Source organism: Typopeltis vanoorti, chromosome 7 (assembly GCF_054136105.1).
Source record: "Typopeltis vanoorti isolate ZY-2024b chromosome 7, IOZ_Tvanoo_1.0, whole genome shotgun sequence".
NCBI classification, from domain to species: Eukaryota; Metazoa; Arthropoda; class Arachnida; order Uropygi; family Thelyphonidae; genus Typopeltis; species Typopeltis vanoorti.
Window position 1 is genome coordinate 32,290,432 of NC_143555.1, and position 15,999 is coordinate 32,306,430.

The 15,999-nt window shown below is 36.3% G+C and overlaps 1 protein-coding gene across 1 annotated transcript in view; it reads left to right on the top strand.

Annotated features, from left to right (window-relative positions):
• Positions 1–15,999, top strand: part of LOC150104566 (S-adenosylmethionine synthase-like) — a 196,569-nt gene that overhangs the window by 120,908 nt on the left and 59,662 nt on the right. The window contains exon 6 of the mRNA XM_090395782.1: positions 9,384–9,602. Within this exon, the coding sequence (XP_090251908.1) occupies positions 9,384–9,602 (219 nt within the window). The remainder of the gene's footprint in view (positions 1–9,383; positions 9,603–15,999) is intronic.

Here is a 15,999-nt window from a genome sequence, read left to right on the forward strand (position 1 = left end):
TAGATCTTTTAGTTCATTTTGAATGCAAACAGTTGTGCATTGCTGCAGTTATCAGCTCCACAGTAAATATTTATATTACTTATTAGCATTATTTTTGGGTAGTAAATTTTTTTTTTACCTGAAATTTTACTTGAAATCTGTCATAAAATTTTACAACAGGAAATGTGGAGTTCTAGTAACACGTTTTAAATTAGAAATTGGCAATTAGAAAATTAGAAATTGGCAAATATGAAAAACTTAATTATTTGTTAATTTCAATAAGTTACAGGTGATCCTGTTAATTGTCAGTTGTACTGAACCATAAATTACATAATGCTTTCAGGGAAAAAAAGGGGATGAATGATTAGACTTTCTTGATTTTAGATCAAGAACTAACTGACTGGCAGTTTTTTGACTTAGTGGGGAACCTCTTAAAAAATTGCTAAGTAGGTTATTGAAAATCTTTAATGGAAAAAAAGTTGAATGTAGACACCATTCTCTGTTTATTTTTGTAATTAATAGGAATGGTGATTAATTTATGATAATAGCATATGCATTTTTGTTATTGCAACATTAACATAATCTTGTGGTCTTAAATACTCCATATTTTGAATATCTAAGAAACAAAAAATAAAATAAATAAACAATTAAATAAATAAACTGTTTTTAATTAAAGAAAACATTACAGCCTTTTTAGCTTGTAAAAGGAACTCTGTTGCTCACTCTTGCAGAGAATAGTGTTTATTTTATATTTTATTTAGTCTGTAGACATGGGGGATGAGTTTATTGCCATGGTGACCCTAGAAATCTCTTACAACATAGTTAATAAACTTCTCTAATAAGTGTTAAATTATGTGTTTTTGTTATATTTTAAATTTTTTTTATATTTACCTATATCGGATCTTACTAAATCTCCAATTAAATCTTTGTCTGCTGCACCTTTGTGAAGTTACTTTATTTGTTATATACCCTTTACCTATCTACCTTACTTATTCATTTGTCACTCTTAAGTCTCATTAATTCCTTACTCATACAAATCTTATTATTTCTCTATCTGTTGGCTGCTATAAACATATTGAATGATAGTGCACCGCACTGTTAACAAAGATACTGCTTCAGGCTAGAGCCAATTCCTTTGTTATATTTCTGGTATTAACCCCGTTTCTAATTTTGAAAAAAATTTATTTGTTAACGCTGCACCATCCAAAATTTTTAGACTAGAGAAGCTTCGTTGTCTGTGAGAAAACACTCGGAATGGCACAATATTCAATATTCATACAATTACTATTCCAAATTTCATTAAAACTTGTGTCTTAATTTTACTGCAGTCGTGGCTATCCCCAAAATTTTGATTTGCACAGGTTCTACTTTATGAGTGATGCATTGAGAACATAGATCAGGCAAGTTATTGGGCTGACAAGAAAGGATTTATTTTAAAAAATATGGTACAATTACTGATAATTACTTAACTAAAATAATTCAATCATGCAGGTATAACCTGGATATTCTTAATCTTTCTCACGTGGAGCAAAATCTATTACTAAACAAATTATGAATTCCTTCTAACTACTTAACATCATCATCATCATCAAATTCCTGCCATGTACCCTCAAGGGGTGTACAGGATATGACAGTACTACATGAGAAAATTACATCATCTGACTTTTTGCTGTTCGCCCTGGTTCCCTGGCGAAAACAACGGGGGCCTTGTTTAACCGGGCGACGCCCCAGCCGGCATGAAATTTTGTCATGTTGTACCATCATTTTTTATTTTGGTTTAACCAATAAGAATACAATTTGGTCGGCTAAATCCCAAATTGCCAGCCCATCCTCGTTCGTTCAGTATCAAAGTAGATACCCAACAGGGTGCACCACGAGAAGGTGAGGATTGGACATTAGGTCAAAAGCCCTGGTCGGTTCTCCGCATTCCTTTAAAGGCTATGTGGAGGTCTCCTCTCAGTTATACAGCTTTGACCCTTAAGCACCCCAACTACTTAACATTCTTAGGTAATCATTTACCAAATCTTGGTCTCAGGAACTATCTGACAAAACAACATATTCAATCACAACACTACACAAGTCCTCATACACAGAGCTAAAACATTCTACTTGTGGATCAGATTCTAAAGCCCTATTACACTTCGAAAGTCCAATAACTTATTGGTTCCTATCTTTGTTACAATCTAACATTCCTGTATATGCAAAAGATTGAACGTTCTTACATTACCGGGACATTAGGATCTCTCTCTGGCTTTCTCTGTTGATCATCTGTTATATTCTTATGGCTCATTGTTTCCTCCTTCGGTTTACTGCTTTCAGAAAAGACTGGCTAGTGAATACGTTCATGATACGTTCCTTCGATGCAGGCGAAGCTGGTCTGCGGGGATCGGTCCACGTGGTTCCGCATATTATCTCAGTCTATGCTGATTTCACCACTGTGCCAAGGCCTATGCTCGCTCTGGATCTCTGTCTGACTGCATAGCTGCCTATCAACATGTCCTTCTCGGCCGCACTCGAACTTCCTTCTCCGGGAACGACACGAACAAGATGAAAAAAAGCCCTGAGTTGGCATTGCCAAGCTCTATATATTCACTGCTGTGATATTCTCCCTACTATGTTATTGTTTTTATCTGGCACCTAATTCTTCTGCGCTCTGTGCCTCAGGAAAAGTGTAAGTATAGCCCTGTGGGAAGCATATTATTGAAAAACATGGATATGAAGTATAAGATGAATGATATTTCATCCCATGTCTGTTTGGATGGTAAATCAATCAAAATAACTTATTTTGAATGCATCTGCTGATTTAGGTTGCTTCTTATTGTTTATCATTTACTGTTCACATCAAACATTTTAAGTGAAACAAGCTATTCCAGTTGTTATATAATTTCAATGAACTCTTTTCTTAATATCTTCACTATTCTACTCTGATTATATATAATTGCTCTGCTTTACTTGCTTATGAGAAAAAAAAATCAAAATTCCTGACATGAATCCTCTTGGGGGGGGGGGGGACTCAGTATCATGATAGTAATGATGTAATCTTTTCATGTATTAACTTCTTATCAATAGTTTACATCCAAATTAATCTGTTACCGTCAGATTTTGATATAGTTGAGTTACTGAGTGAGCACCTTTTGCTAACTAACCACCTTCATGCATTGGAACTATTTTCCCCTCTTTCCACCCCCTTGGGACTAACTCAGACCTGAGACTCAAATTAAACTAATTGGTCAAGGGTACTGAGAATTCTTTAGCTGCTTCTCGTACAACAAGAGCTGGTGTGTTTTGTGAAGGCATGATCTACCCTTCACAAAACCATGTTGTCCCCTCATACAATATCCCATACAGGATTGGATAGATGAAAATGGGATATTGTATGGGGGACAACATGGTTTTATGAAGGGTAGATCATGCCTCAGTAACTTGCTCACATTTTATAACACAGTGATGGCTGAACTGGATAGGGGTAATGGGTTTACAGTAATACTACTGGACCTTGCCAAGGCTTTTGATAGGATACCACATAGAACCCTAATCAGTAAACTGGAGCAGATGGGAATAGATATAGGGTTGGTGAGATGGATAGGAGGGTGGTTGAAGGAGAGATACCAGAGAGTAGTTTATTCAGGAGTGGAGTCTAAAAGACGGCTTGTGACTAGTGGAGTGCCACAGGACTCTGTTCTTGCACCACTGCTTTTCAATTTGTTCATCAATGATATAGGGAAGGATTTGAGAGGAAGTGTTCACTTGTTTGCTGATGACGCAAAGTTGGGTAGAGCAATTATGAGTGCACAGGATGTCAAAATTTTACAGGATGATTTGGATAATTTGGAGGACTGGGCTAGGAAAAATGGATGTCAATTTAATGTGCCAAAGTGTAAGGTTATGCACTTTGGGGTGAAAAGAATAGCAGCAGTATATCACATTGGTGGAACCGTACTCCAGGAGATTGATGAGGCCTGGGATTTGGGAGTGTTGGTGGATAGGGAATTGAAGTTTAGGGGGCACATTGCAAAAGTGACTAAATCAGCTCACCAAATCACTTGGCTTCTGAAAAATACTTTAACATGCAGTGACAAACAAGTTGTTGTTCCTCTGTATCGAGCCTTGATAAGACCCCATCTGGACTACTGTGCCCAGTTATGGGCACCAGGGTTTCTTCGTGATGGGGAGGTAGTGGAGAGGATCCAGAGACGAGTGACCAAGATGATAGCAGGTCTGTGGAATGAACCTTATGAGAATAGGTTGAAGATTTGTGGGTTGCAGAAATTGTCGATAGGTGAAGGAGGGGTGATATGATTGAGACATTCAAATTACTGAAGGGTTTCTATAAGATTGATCCAGAAGATATTTTTGAAAATATGACTGGTGGTGGCAGGACTAGGGGCCATGAATGGAAGCTGGGCAAGAGCATGGTTGACAAGGGTGTTAGAGCTAGGTTTTTTACTTGGAGAGTAGTGAATGAGTGGAATAAGCTTCCAAAGTCTGTTGTGGGTGCTATGACCGTGAATGAGTTCAAGGCAAGGTATGATAGATACTGTGTGAATGTCGAATAGTTGTTCTTGACATGATGTTAGGGCCTCCCTCGATGAGTCTGTCAACTCCTTGGAGTTGCCCGGAACAATAATAATAATAATTTTGGTCTTCTTAAGGCCTTTCCTACTGTATCAGTTCACCTGTATCTTAATGTTTCTCTGGGTCTTTTTCCTGCTATCTTAGCAAAAAACAGTTGCTTTGCTAACCTTTTATCCTCTATTCTCTTTAACTGACCATATCATCTGAGATTAGTTCTGCTCACACATTCCTGCATGCTAACAGGTTTCTTCCTAACATTCCTGTTTTTAATATGATTCTGCCATCGATGCCTTCTATTCATATGATGTTACTCAGGACTCATGTCTGTGGCCTCCAGTCTTTGATCAAGTTTTTATTTCTGACCAACTTGTAGACCCAGAAGTTTAAACTGGTTTGACTTTTTTCTCTCATTCCATGTAAATTTATTCAGTTGACTTCCTGCCAATACCAGCTTTGCTGGTATTGGCAGAAAGTCAGCTGGAAGGAAGCAAAACTGGTCTAGTCTTTCCTCAGAAAGACATCAGAAGAATTTTGAGTAACTTGTTTATTGGCAGGTGTCATTTCCTAATTTAATTTGCCATCTTCACCAAAAAAAGGTGCCTAAATAGCCGAAATGTTTTACTTTTTCTATAGGTTTCTCCATGCAAGATGCAGTTGATGCTTGCATTGTTCCTGTATGTTTTCATAGTCTCTCTCTCTCTTATTTTAATTGCTAATTTTTATCAAATTTATTTATTACAACAGTTATTCAGTTTAGTTATGGAATCCTGACTTGTACTGGTGACAACATTATAATGCCTGTATAAAGTAAAGAGCTGAATTACATATTCCAAAACCAGAGCTCCAGCATCCCACTCAGGTTATAGCAGCATGTAGTAATTGCAAAAACACAATCAATTAATCCAATCAGATATTAAAATAGCTAAATAGAGATAACTTGCCTCCTCAGATAGCAGTTGTCTTTTGTCAAGGTCAGTGAATGCAACTTCTGCCCATCCATATGTTACTGTTGTAATATCACTCAAAGACAAGGCTGACCTCATGGCATTATTTTTCTCCAACACCTGCATTCATTATCAAGGCAAAGTATAGTACACTCTACTAAGAACTGCTCATTTATGCTTCCCTAGTTTTTCCTCAGAAAGAAATCAGAAGAATTTTGAGTAACTTGGTTATCAACAAGTCTTCTGGTTCTGATGATCCATTGCAGATCACCTTGTCATTATTGCCTATCACTAACATAAAAGATGGAAAGTTTTGTTGAAACCTATGTGGTCACTAGATATTTTCAATGCATTCAACCTCACTCATCACAAAAGCCTACTTACCTGATTGTCTTGTCTATCATTTATAATGTGGATCACCAGCTTGTTCTCTTTTTATTTATTACATATTTCTCACCAGTTCTGGTGAAAAAAGCAACTCACAATTCATTATTCAGATGCTTGGTTTCCAGCAACCGACCAATCCACAGAATGTAATCCAGGGTCTTGTACCTTTTATCTATTGATGTTTCACCAAACTGGCTGAACACAGTTCCTTCAATTTTCATCAAGTTCATAATGAGGAACATGTGGTGGTCAAATCTAGAAGACATAGTTTGCTGTGGTTGAAAATTAAGAAAAGTGAATCTAAAATCTTTTTGATCTTCTCAACTATCTTCTATCTTGCAAAAAACACCATGCTTCACCTTCCGTTACATTTCATAATACCCTGATCTCAACAAGAGATTAGATATCTTTTCCTGAATTGACTTGCACATCTAGTAGCCTTTCCTGGCATAAGTACATTGCATCCAGAACTGCCTTCAAAATAGATGGCCTTTATCACTCAAGACATTACTTTAATCTCAAAGCTGCCCTACTTTTCAATATTGTTCTTGCATATGGGATGTGAGGTGGTGTACCAAAAAATCTCCAAAAATCCTTGCTGCTGCTGCTGTTAAGAAAATTGATCTTATCAATTGATTCTAGAGTGCAATTGTATATTTTTACAAGTGATGTTTCACCAAACTGGCTGAACATTATTCCTTCACTTTTCATCACGTTCATAATGAGGAGCATCTCGTGGTCAGCATCCATTCACTGTCCAACTCCAGAGGTACCAAACTAACTTCTTGTCCTCTTTCATTCTATCTGCCTCTGTACTTTTGAAACAATCCTCCTCACATAATATTCCTTAAGTTCTAAAGATTCATTCAATCAGTAAATTGTTTTTTTTTTCTTGGTTTTTTTACCACTTGCCCATACATAACATTGATGTACTTTTTTCCTGCAACCTCTTGTGTGGGAGTTTTATAAAGAAATAAAAACAAATCATGCATAGGTGTTGTCGTATCAAAACCTTATAAAGGGGCATGGATATAATAACTTTATTGCTGCATTTCTAAACATCCAAATGATCTTTGAACTTTTTTGTCTTTTTCTTTTTGATATTCTTTCTTTTAATTTTGAACTTTTGCAATGTCCTGTCTAACATATCCCAGCAAATTCCTTGCCTCATCCATTTCCAGCAGTGCAATCCCATCAATCTCTTGGTAAATAACCTTACAATTTTCCAGTTTAAACTAGCAACCATTATCCTTTTCCCACATTGTCAATCTGTTTAAAATCACTTTCATCATTATTATTATTGTCATCCTAGGAACCTGTGGAGTTAGTCATCTAGGAGGTCTCTTTTGTCATACACACAGCTGACATGTTCAAATTCTCTGCAGACACCATGCTCTCAGGCAGTGCATTCCAATCATTCACAAGTGTCCATGCAAAAAATCTGCTTCTCATTCCCTTGCTTACACCCTCCTTATACAACTTCTAGAGATTATCTTTTGTTACCCCCCCCCAGATCTCTCATTATTTTAGGAAAAACATCTTCAACGTTAATCTTTTAACAACCCATTACCAACTTGTATGTTTCTATCATATCACCCCTCTTCTACTAGACTCTGCAAATTGCATTGTCTCAATCTTTCTTCTTATTCAGTATTCCAGAGATCAGAAACTATTTTAGTCAACCACCTCTGGACTCTCTCCAACAGCTCTTCATCCTTTTGAAATCCAGGTGACCAAATCTGTTCATAGTAGTCCATATGTGACTTAATCAGAGCCTTATACAATGGAACACGACTGTCCTACTTCTACAAGTCAGTGTCCTCCGATTCATTTCCAGAATATGTTGTGTTCTCATAATTTTGGCAATATGCCCTCTAAATTTTAGATTTAAATCTTATCTTATCTTAAATTCTTCTACTCCATGGAGTAGAAGAATTTAAGAATTTTACATACTTGGGAGGAGATGTAGATACTGAAGGTGGAACTGACAAGGATATAATGCAAATATTGGAAAAAAAAAAAAAAAAAGTTAATACTGTTTTCAGAAAATTAAATAATACATGGAAATCCTCCATATCATAATAAAACCAAAATAAAGATCTTCAGTAGCAGTATTAAGGCTGTATTATTATATGGATCAGAGAAATGGAAACTGACCATAAGACAGGAAGCTAAAATAAACAGTTCGCAAACAAAATGTCTGTAAAATATTAAAAATATTTTGGCCTCAACGTATAACAAATGGCTTATGTAAGCTGACTGAACAAAAAAGTATCGCCGATGAAATTAAAAAAAAAAAAAATGCAGATGGAAATGGATTGGACACGTACTGAAAATGACAGAAGAGATTCCAGAAGTAGCTCTGACATGGATTCCAGAAGGAAAAGGGAATGCCTAAATTAACTTGGCAGAGGCTAGCTGTCAGAGGTGGAGAGACACTGAACTAGTGATTCAAGACAGAGGCATCTGGAAGAAATGGATCTCAGCCTTATGTGCCATGCAGCATGAAGAGGATAAGTAAGTGGAAAACAATGATTATGGTGGTGTAGTTGTTATATGCCATCCAGTCATTTTCGACTCTTGATCTTATGAACAAAATCTCTCCATCTCACTTGGCCTCTTGTCCTAGTTAAATGATTATGGTAGGATAACTTTAATCAGTGCTGATGTTAATGACAGAAAGAGAAAAAATAGTTAAGTTACTAAGTAACCACTTTGCAAAGTATATTATCCATGTAGAGATATTGTAGTTACTGATGTGAGAATTGAGGTAGATATATTGAAACATACTGAGAAATATCATTGTGAACACAGCAGTAGGATTGAATGGTACTACATGCCTTACGCCGAGGTCTACAAGAATGTTCACAAAAACTGGAACAAGATGAGTAAGGCTAATCTCTGGCAAGGTTCCAAGGAAGTGTAAAGAGGACAAGATAGTCTCATTATATAAAAGCTGCTCTAAAACAGAAGTGACTAAGGTATCAAAAGAGTTGGTTAATGGTAGAATCCAGGAATGATTGAAGTAGATGGAAGTGGATATGAAGCTGGTGGAATGGATAGGCAGATTGGCTGGCAGGCAGACACTAGAGAGTAGAATATGGTGGAGTGGAATTCAGGAGAATGAAGGTGATGATCAGGTTCCTTAGGACTCTGTACTATGGCCACTGCTGTTTAATTTGTGTATTAATGATATAGAATATGATTTGAGGATCCAGTTTGCTGATGATACAAAACTGGGAAGGGTAATAGGTAATAAAGGTGGTGTAGAAGAGATCCTGTAGGATGATTTAATTTATACTGCATTATACCATGAGTGATGTGTACATTTTTGCAATTTTTAAGCAACCCTATCAAAGAATGCATTGTGCATGTTTTGAATTTCATTTTATTATTTATCATTTTATTATATCACAGATATATATTGCATACAGTATATCATATAATTGCATATATTGCATACAAATGTTTACAAAGATTTTGATTCATTTTGTATAGGTTACTGCAGAGTACATATTTGATCATGGTGCAGCTGTACCTCTTAGAGTACATACAGTTGTTATCTCTGTTCAACATTCAGAACAGATAACTTTGGCTCAGCTCAGAAAAGAAGTAATGGAAATGGTTATCAAGGAAGTAATTCCCAAACATTATCTAGATGAACAGACTGTTTACCACATTAATCCCTGTGGAAACTTTATAATAGGAGGACCAATGGTTGGTTTTACAATTTTAATTTGCTTTGAGTAATCAAAAGAAAATCTAATATTCCCCACCCGTTTTTTTTTTTTTTTTTTTTTTTTTTTGGAAAAAATGCTAGACATGGTAAGATTTCAAATTAACACATCTCTAGACTCCTATCAAAAAACTGGAAAATAAGTATTTTGTGGATAGCTCCATTCTTTGGTCTTGAATCATCTATTTAGTATACTTCTCTTATTAAACGCTTCCATATCAATCCTAATCCTTTACTTTAGAAGGATCAGCTTCATCCTTCTGCACATCCTGGAGTGTATAAAGTTCCTTGTGCCTACAAGAGGATGAAGCTTATCTTTTTTGAAATAAAGGATGAGGAATGCTATAAAGATCATCAGTAAGAAGACAAACTATGAAAAGTGCTAGCAAAACTGTAAAACATAACTGACTCATGAAAGATCTCAGGACCTATAGCATATTAGTGCCATGTAAGAAGAAAGCAGGAATCCAATTTTTTTTTTTTTTTTTTTTTTTATTTTATTTTATTTTATTTTTTTTGAACAGATGAAAGTTGTCATCTTTGGGAAGGTCAGTGAGCAAGGGCTGTTCCAAAGATCAAAAGTAGATGAAATGAAAGAGGATTAAGTGAAGTTGTTTCAGTAAGTTTTGCAGTTGGACTGTAAATGGATGTCCATCGGCAACTACTCTTGTTCTTACCATTTTGAAGAGAAGTGGGGAAATGATAGTGTCAGTACAGCCTTCACCATGAAAGTACCTATAGAACTGGCTAAAGGCAGAAACTGAACATTTGTGAGAGGGAGAGAGATCATCATTTAACTAAATTGGCTTCTTCTGAACAGCATCAAGCAATCTTAAAGGATTTTGGTGTATCGCCCTAAATGTCTCAGCAATATTCCATGCATGGGTAAGTTTGGAATTTATGCAGAGTTACTAGCTATACTGGTGAGAAGTAATGCCTTGAATGTAAAAGTATATGGTCTTTTTACAGCTGCAAAAGCTATGGCAGGTCAGTTCAAAAATGGAAATTTCATCATGTTTAGAAATCTGGGTATTGGCAAAAGAAATGAAATTTGTGATCTTTCATTGGTTATGGCAGATCTTGAAATTTCTGATAATTGAGCATTATGAAGCTTGTCAAAATGAAAATGAGGAATGAAGTGTTGTATGAGGATGGTCCGAAAAGTTCTCAGCCTCAATCATAGATGGCAACACTATTGGCATAATTTTTTTTCTAAAGTTCATACATCTGTCATATGCATCCATGTGAAATTGCAAGTCATTCTATCAAGTAGTTTGTTTTATATAGCTGTCTGAAACAAAACTGTTGTCTATATCCCTTGAAATGGATAAAATTGGGTATCGAGGTCTTAAAATTTTTGTAAAAGAAGGTTTAACGGTAAAAGAAATTCATTCAAAGTTAATAAAAGTTTATGGCACTTTTCTCCTTTGTTTTTGACAATTAAGAAATGGGCTGCCGAGTTTAAATGTGGCTGTACCAGCCTTGACATGAAGGACATCCAAAAACTAGAAACATGTAACAACACCAGAAATCATTGATCAGGTGCACGATATAGTATTGGATGACTGGCGAGTCAAAGTGCATGAAATTGTTGAGACTATAAGCATTTCAAACGAATGTGTAGGATATATTTTGCATGAAGAATTGCATATGAAAAAGCTTTGCGCAAGATGGGTGCTGCACTTGCTCACAGTAGATCAAAAACACACTCGCATGAAAATCTCGGAACAGGGCTTGGAGCGTTTTAACAAGAATAAAACTAATTTTGTGCATCGATTTATTACTATGGATGAGACTTGGATTCAACATTACACACCAGAATCCAAACAGCAGTCAAAACAGTGGACAGAAGTCGGTTATTCAGCGCCAAAGAAGACAAATCGTCGGTTCCTTCAGCAGGAAAGGTCATGGCATCGATGTTTTGGGATGCTAAAGGCATTTTGTTTATTAATTATCTTGAAAAGTGTAAAACAATAAGCAGGGAATATTATTCCGATCTCTTAACCAGACTAGATGAAAAAATTCGTGAGAAAAGATCCGGTTTGCAGAAGAAAAAAACCATCTTTCATCAGGACAATGCACTGCCAACAAAAGTGTTTTGGCAATGGGAAAATTAAGGGATCTGCACTATGAATTGTTGGAACATGCACATATTCCCCAGATTTGGCTCTCTCTGGCTTCTATCTCTTCCCAAAACTAAAACTCTTCCTTGCTGGTCAGCGTTTTTCTTCGAATCAAGAAATGATTGCAGCTGTAGAGGCGTATTTTGCAGATCTTACTGAGAACCGAGCATTGCTGGAATAAATGTATTAGTCTTAAGGGAGATTATGTTGAAAAATAAAAATAATTTTAAAATTATAAATTAGTTTTTTCATTGTTATGCCGATAACTTTTCCGATAACTGAAAAGTTATTGGAAAAGTTCCGATAACTTTTCAGACCACCCTCATATTATCAGTGAAGCTATGAATAGGATTTGAAGTAAGTGGGCAGGTCATTTATATACAGAAGAAAGAGTAAGTGAAAGTATGAAGTCTTGGAGTATGCCTGAATTGGTATAGAAATCTGAGGAGAGGAAATTATCTGTCATAACTCATAGTTGAGCAACCAGAGAGAAAGCTGGTGACCCACTTAAAGAGAGTGGAAGGCAGATCATAGGATGGGAGGTTGCTTAGTAACCTCTGTGCATACCCTGATTAAATGCTTTAGAAATGTCAAGATCTATGTGACCATTATGAGTTTCCCCAAATTTTTCTGTGGCTTGAGTCCAGAAGTGGGTGGTGAATATTAGATCAGATGCGGATTTGAGAGAAGCTGAATCCACATTGCTGGTTACTAATTAGCTGGTAGGCCTCCAGGTGGTGCAGAAGTTGGCTGTTGATGATGATCTTCTGCATAGTTTAGTTTTGACAGAACAGAAGTGAGAGCAATTGTTAGCTTATATTGCCTCTCTTTGGAGTGAGTTGATTGTGGATCTCTTTCCATGCTGTAAGGAAATGTCAGTTGAATATAATAGATTGAAAAGACTATATAGAATAGGTGTTATTTCCAAACAAGTTTTAGCTCAATAGGTGGGATATCATCAGGATCAGATGTCTTGTTTGTGTCCAAATTATAAGAATTCTTCTAATTTCTTTCTGGCAGAAAACTAGGGGGAAGCATTGTGTGAACAATTATGCATAAATTGGGGAGGGATCATCATTGCAGGAATTGGAAGAGTGATGGATAATGCTTTAGTACCATATGAATGTGAGAGTGACAGAAATATCGACAGAAGTTTCACCCAATGGCAAGGAACAAGAAGGAACCAGGCGTATCAACTGCCATAACAACCATTTTAGCTATTGAGGCATAGTTTATAATTATGATGGTAGAGCTGGTTGGAAAGCCACCTGATGTACCTATTTAGGGTACAGCCTGCAGATCTGTATCCTAGAATGGAGGAGGTGCTGTTGCCCTAGTTAATTAACAGTATGTTAGGCTAGACCAACAAGCCATTTCCTGCACTGCATTTCTGAAGAGGACAAATTGCTCTGCAGACAAAAAAATGGCAATTACCACTTCACTCTTTTAATAAGCAGGGTAGTGATGTTTCACTAGCCAATGAAAGTTATCTACTAACTAGACTTCATAGAGCTCTCCCTCATTTGTGGAAATGGGTACTGTGGAAAATGTGGTTGACTTGGCTATGAGAGACTACGTATTGCACATCACCAGCCCATTAATTGCTATAATCTTTTAATTTAGGAGCCATAACACTTGAACAATTTGTTAATTTTTTATTTAAAAAAAATCAATTTCATGCAAACGAATAGTTAAGAATTGTTCTTTGGTACATAGGCGTTTGTTTTTGCAGTGTGTGTGTGTGTGTGTGTGTGTGTGTGTGTGTTTAATATATATATATATATCAGGGGCGAATATTCTGGGTGTGTTAGGTGTGTGGTGCAAATCAACAGAATATCAACAATACCGATATTATATTTTTGCATTTATTCCTGTTAAAGACTCCCTAAACTGTTTCCTGACTTTGCGATTCCTAAAATTAAACATGATATATTAATGCTTCATGAAGAGGACACTTTTCAGCACATAAGTATTGCATCATATTTGCATTAATAGCCTGGGTGTGCATCATCTTTGAGCTGTTTGAACAAACATACAGATGGTGCAGTGGGTCAAATGCTTAACGTTCGGTGGTTTTAAACCATCCAGAAGGCGAGGCAGGGTGAGTGCTGAGACAATAGCACCCAGAAATCAGTGGATGTGATTGTTTATTGTGTCAACCAATCCAAGTGAATCTCACCACGAAGCATAAATTTTTTTGTATTTCTCACATAAATGGCACGTGAAGTATAGCTATTGTTCATTTGACCTTTATACTTTCCACATTTAAAATTATATTACTTGATAAATTTAAGTATTGAAAGTTATCCTATGCTTAATTGCATTGTACCAATTAAGATGAGCGTTGATGCGCTATTCACTCTTAAAACTTTCATACATCAATAAAAATGCAATCATATGGTCAAATTGATGTGAATTTTGTAGTGTGGGTTGCCACCTCACAGCACACCCAACCTAAATGGGAAGTGATGCCACTGATATATACTGCAGATACAAAAGACTACATACTATCCAACAGGCATACTGGTTTTAAAATATGCCTCATCGCTAAATTTCATAACTTTCTTCTTAGTATAAAATGTAATATAATGGGTTTATGAATTTCTTCTTTTCACTAGAAGCAACAGTACCTTACTTTGATGTTTTCTGCCATTATTAACAGCAGTAAAATAATGATTATAAACTTTTTGTATTTCACAGAAAAACACAAAAAATGCAGTGAACGGTGACATAAACAAGCTGAATCCATGAAAACAGCTCACACTGTCATGTCTCTAAACACGTGTGTACGAATGGCCTTTGATCATAATTGAAAATCATTGTATGGGTGGATTGCAGTGAAGTGAAGCATAAGCAAGGCCTTTGTGTATGTGTGTGTGTGCACATGCGTGTGTCCACAAGATATTTATAAAGTAGATTTACGGTTTCAAGCAGGTATTAAAACAGAAAGTACACTAGCAATCAGTAGAAATTTTGAACCATTCTTCCTGTAGGCACATAACGAGGTCCTGGACTGTTTTTGGAAGTGTGCCTTAACCTCATGACTCTGTGGATACCAGACAAATGTAGTGATGTTCATGTGTGCAAACCACACAGTTACACAGTTACAGCAGCAGCCTTATGACATATATTGTCTTTCTGAAAGAGAATGGTCAGTTCCTTAGAAATACCACAAAGTAGGAAGCATTGCATTATCCAGAATGTTCAGATACCTTTTGGAGTTAACTGTTCATGGTACCACAAATAGAGGTCTGAGGTCAGACCAGAAAAAACAGGGCCATACTATCATACCACCATCTCCAAATTCCATGGTTGGGGTTATGCACCTCTGGCAAGAGATGTTTGCTGGGCATCTGCCATACCTGGTGAACGTTTGCTCAGTAGAGTATGTAGCATGATTTGTTGCTCCATAACACCACTTTCCAAGATTCTATGTTCCACTGTACATGCTTCTTCTCACCTGAAGATGAAGCTGAATGTTGATTTGAATAATGTGGGGCTTGCATATTGCAGTCCTGAATGATGTAATCACAAGAAAGATATTTATTTATTTAACCAAATATTTCGGTCTGGAAATAGCAGACCATCGTCAGTGGTATTACAAGAACAGTTTAAAAAATACAAGCTAGAATACTAACAATAGATCGTTAAAATTAGAACACGCCGTGTGATGTTATATCACTAAGTATGAAACGGAATATTTTGAAGTAGAAACATGATTGAATTTGCTATTAAAAAAAAAAAATTAATTAATGAGTAATCTTGATTAGACTTTCCCAGATTTTTGATATAGATATACAGTCATTGCGATTCAGGTTGGGGCAATGGAGCAAGGCCTCCACGCTTTCCTTGAACAAACGTTCGAACCTATAACGGGATCTATGTAAGAGGCGAGTCCTTGACCAAAGGATGCTGTGGTCAGTTTCAATCCTGTGTTGAGCCAATCCAGACTTTTCAGGTTTGTTGTGAAAAATGGATGATTCTTCACATGGTTCTTGGATTCTTTTTTCAAGAGAACGTCCGGTTTGTCCAAAATAAGAGAGATCACAGTTGCACGGAATTTGATAAACTTCACGAAGAGATAAAGTTGAGCGTTTGTCTTTAGGAGAAGGAAAGTGAGAAGACAATTTGTTAATAGGTGAATACGTAGTTGTTAAATCATATTTCTTTAAAATTCTTGCGATAGGTTCTGAAATACCGGAGATATAAGGAATAGGTACTCGACGTATTGAAACTTTGTTGTTTTGTGGAGGAT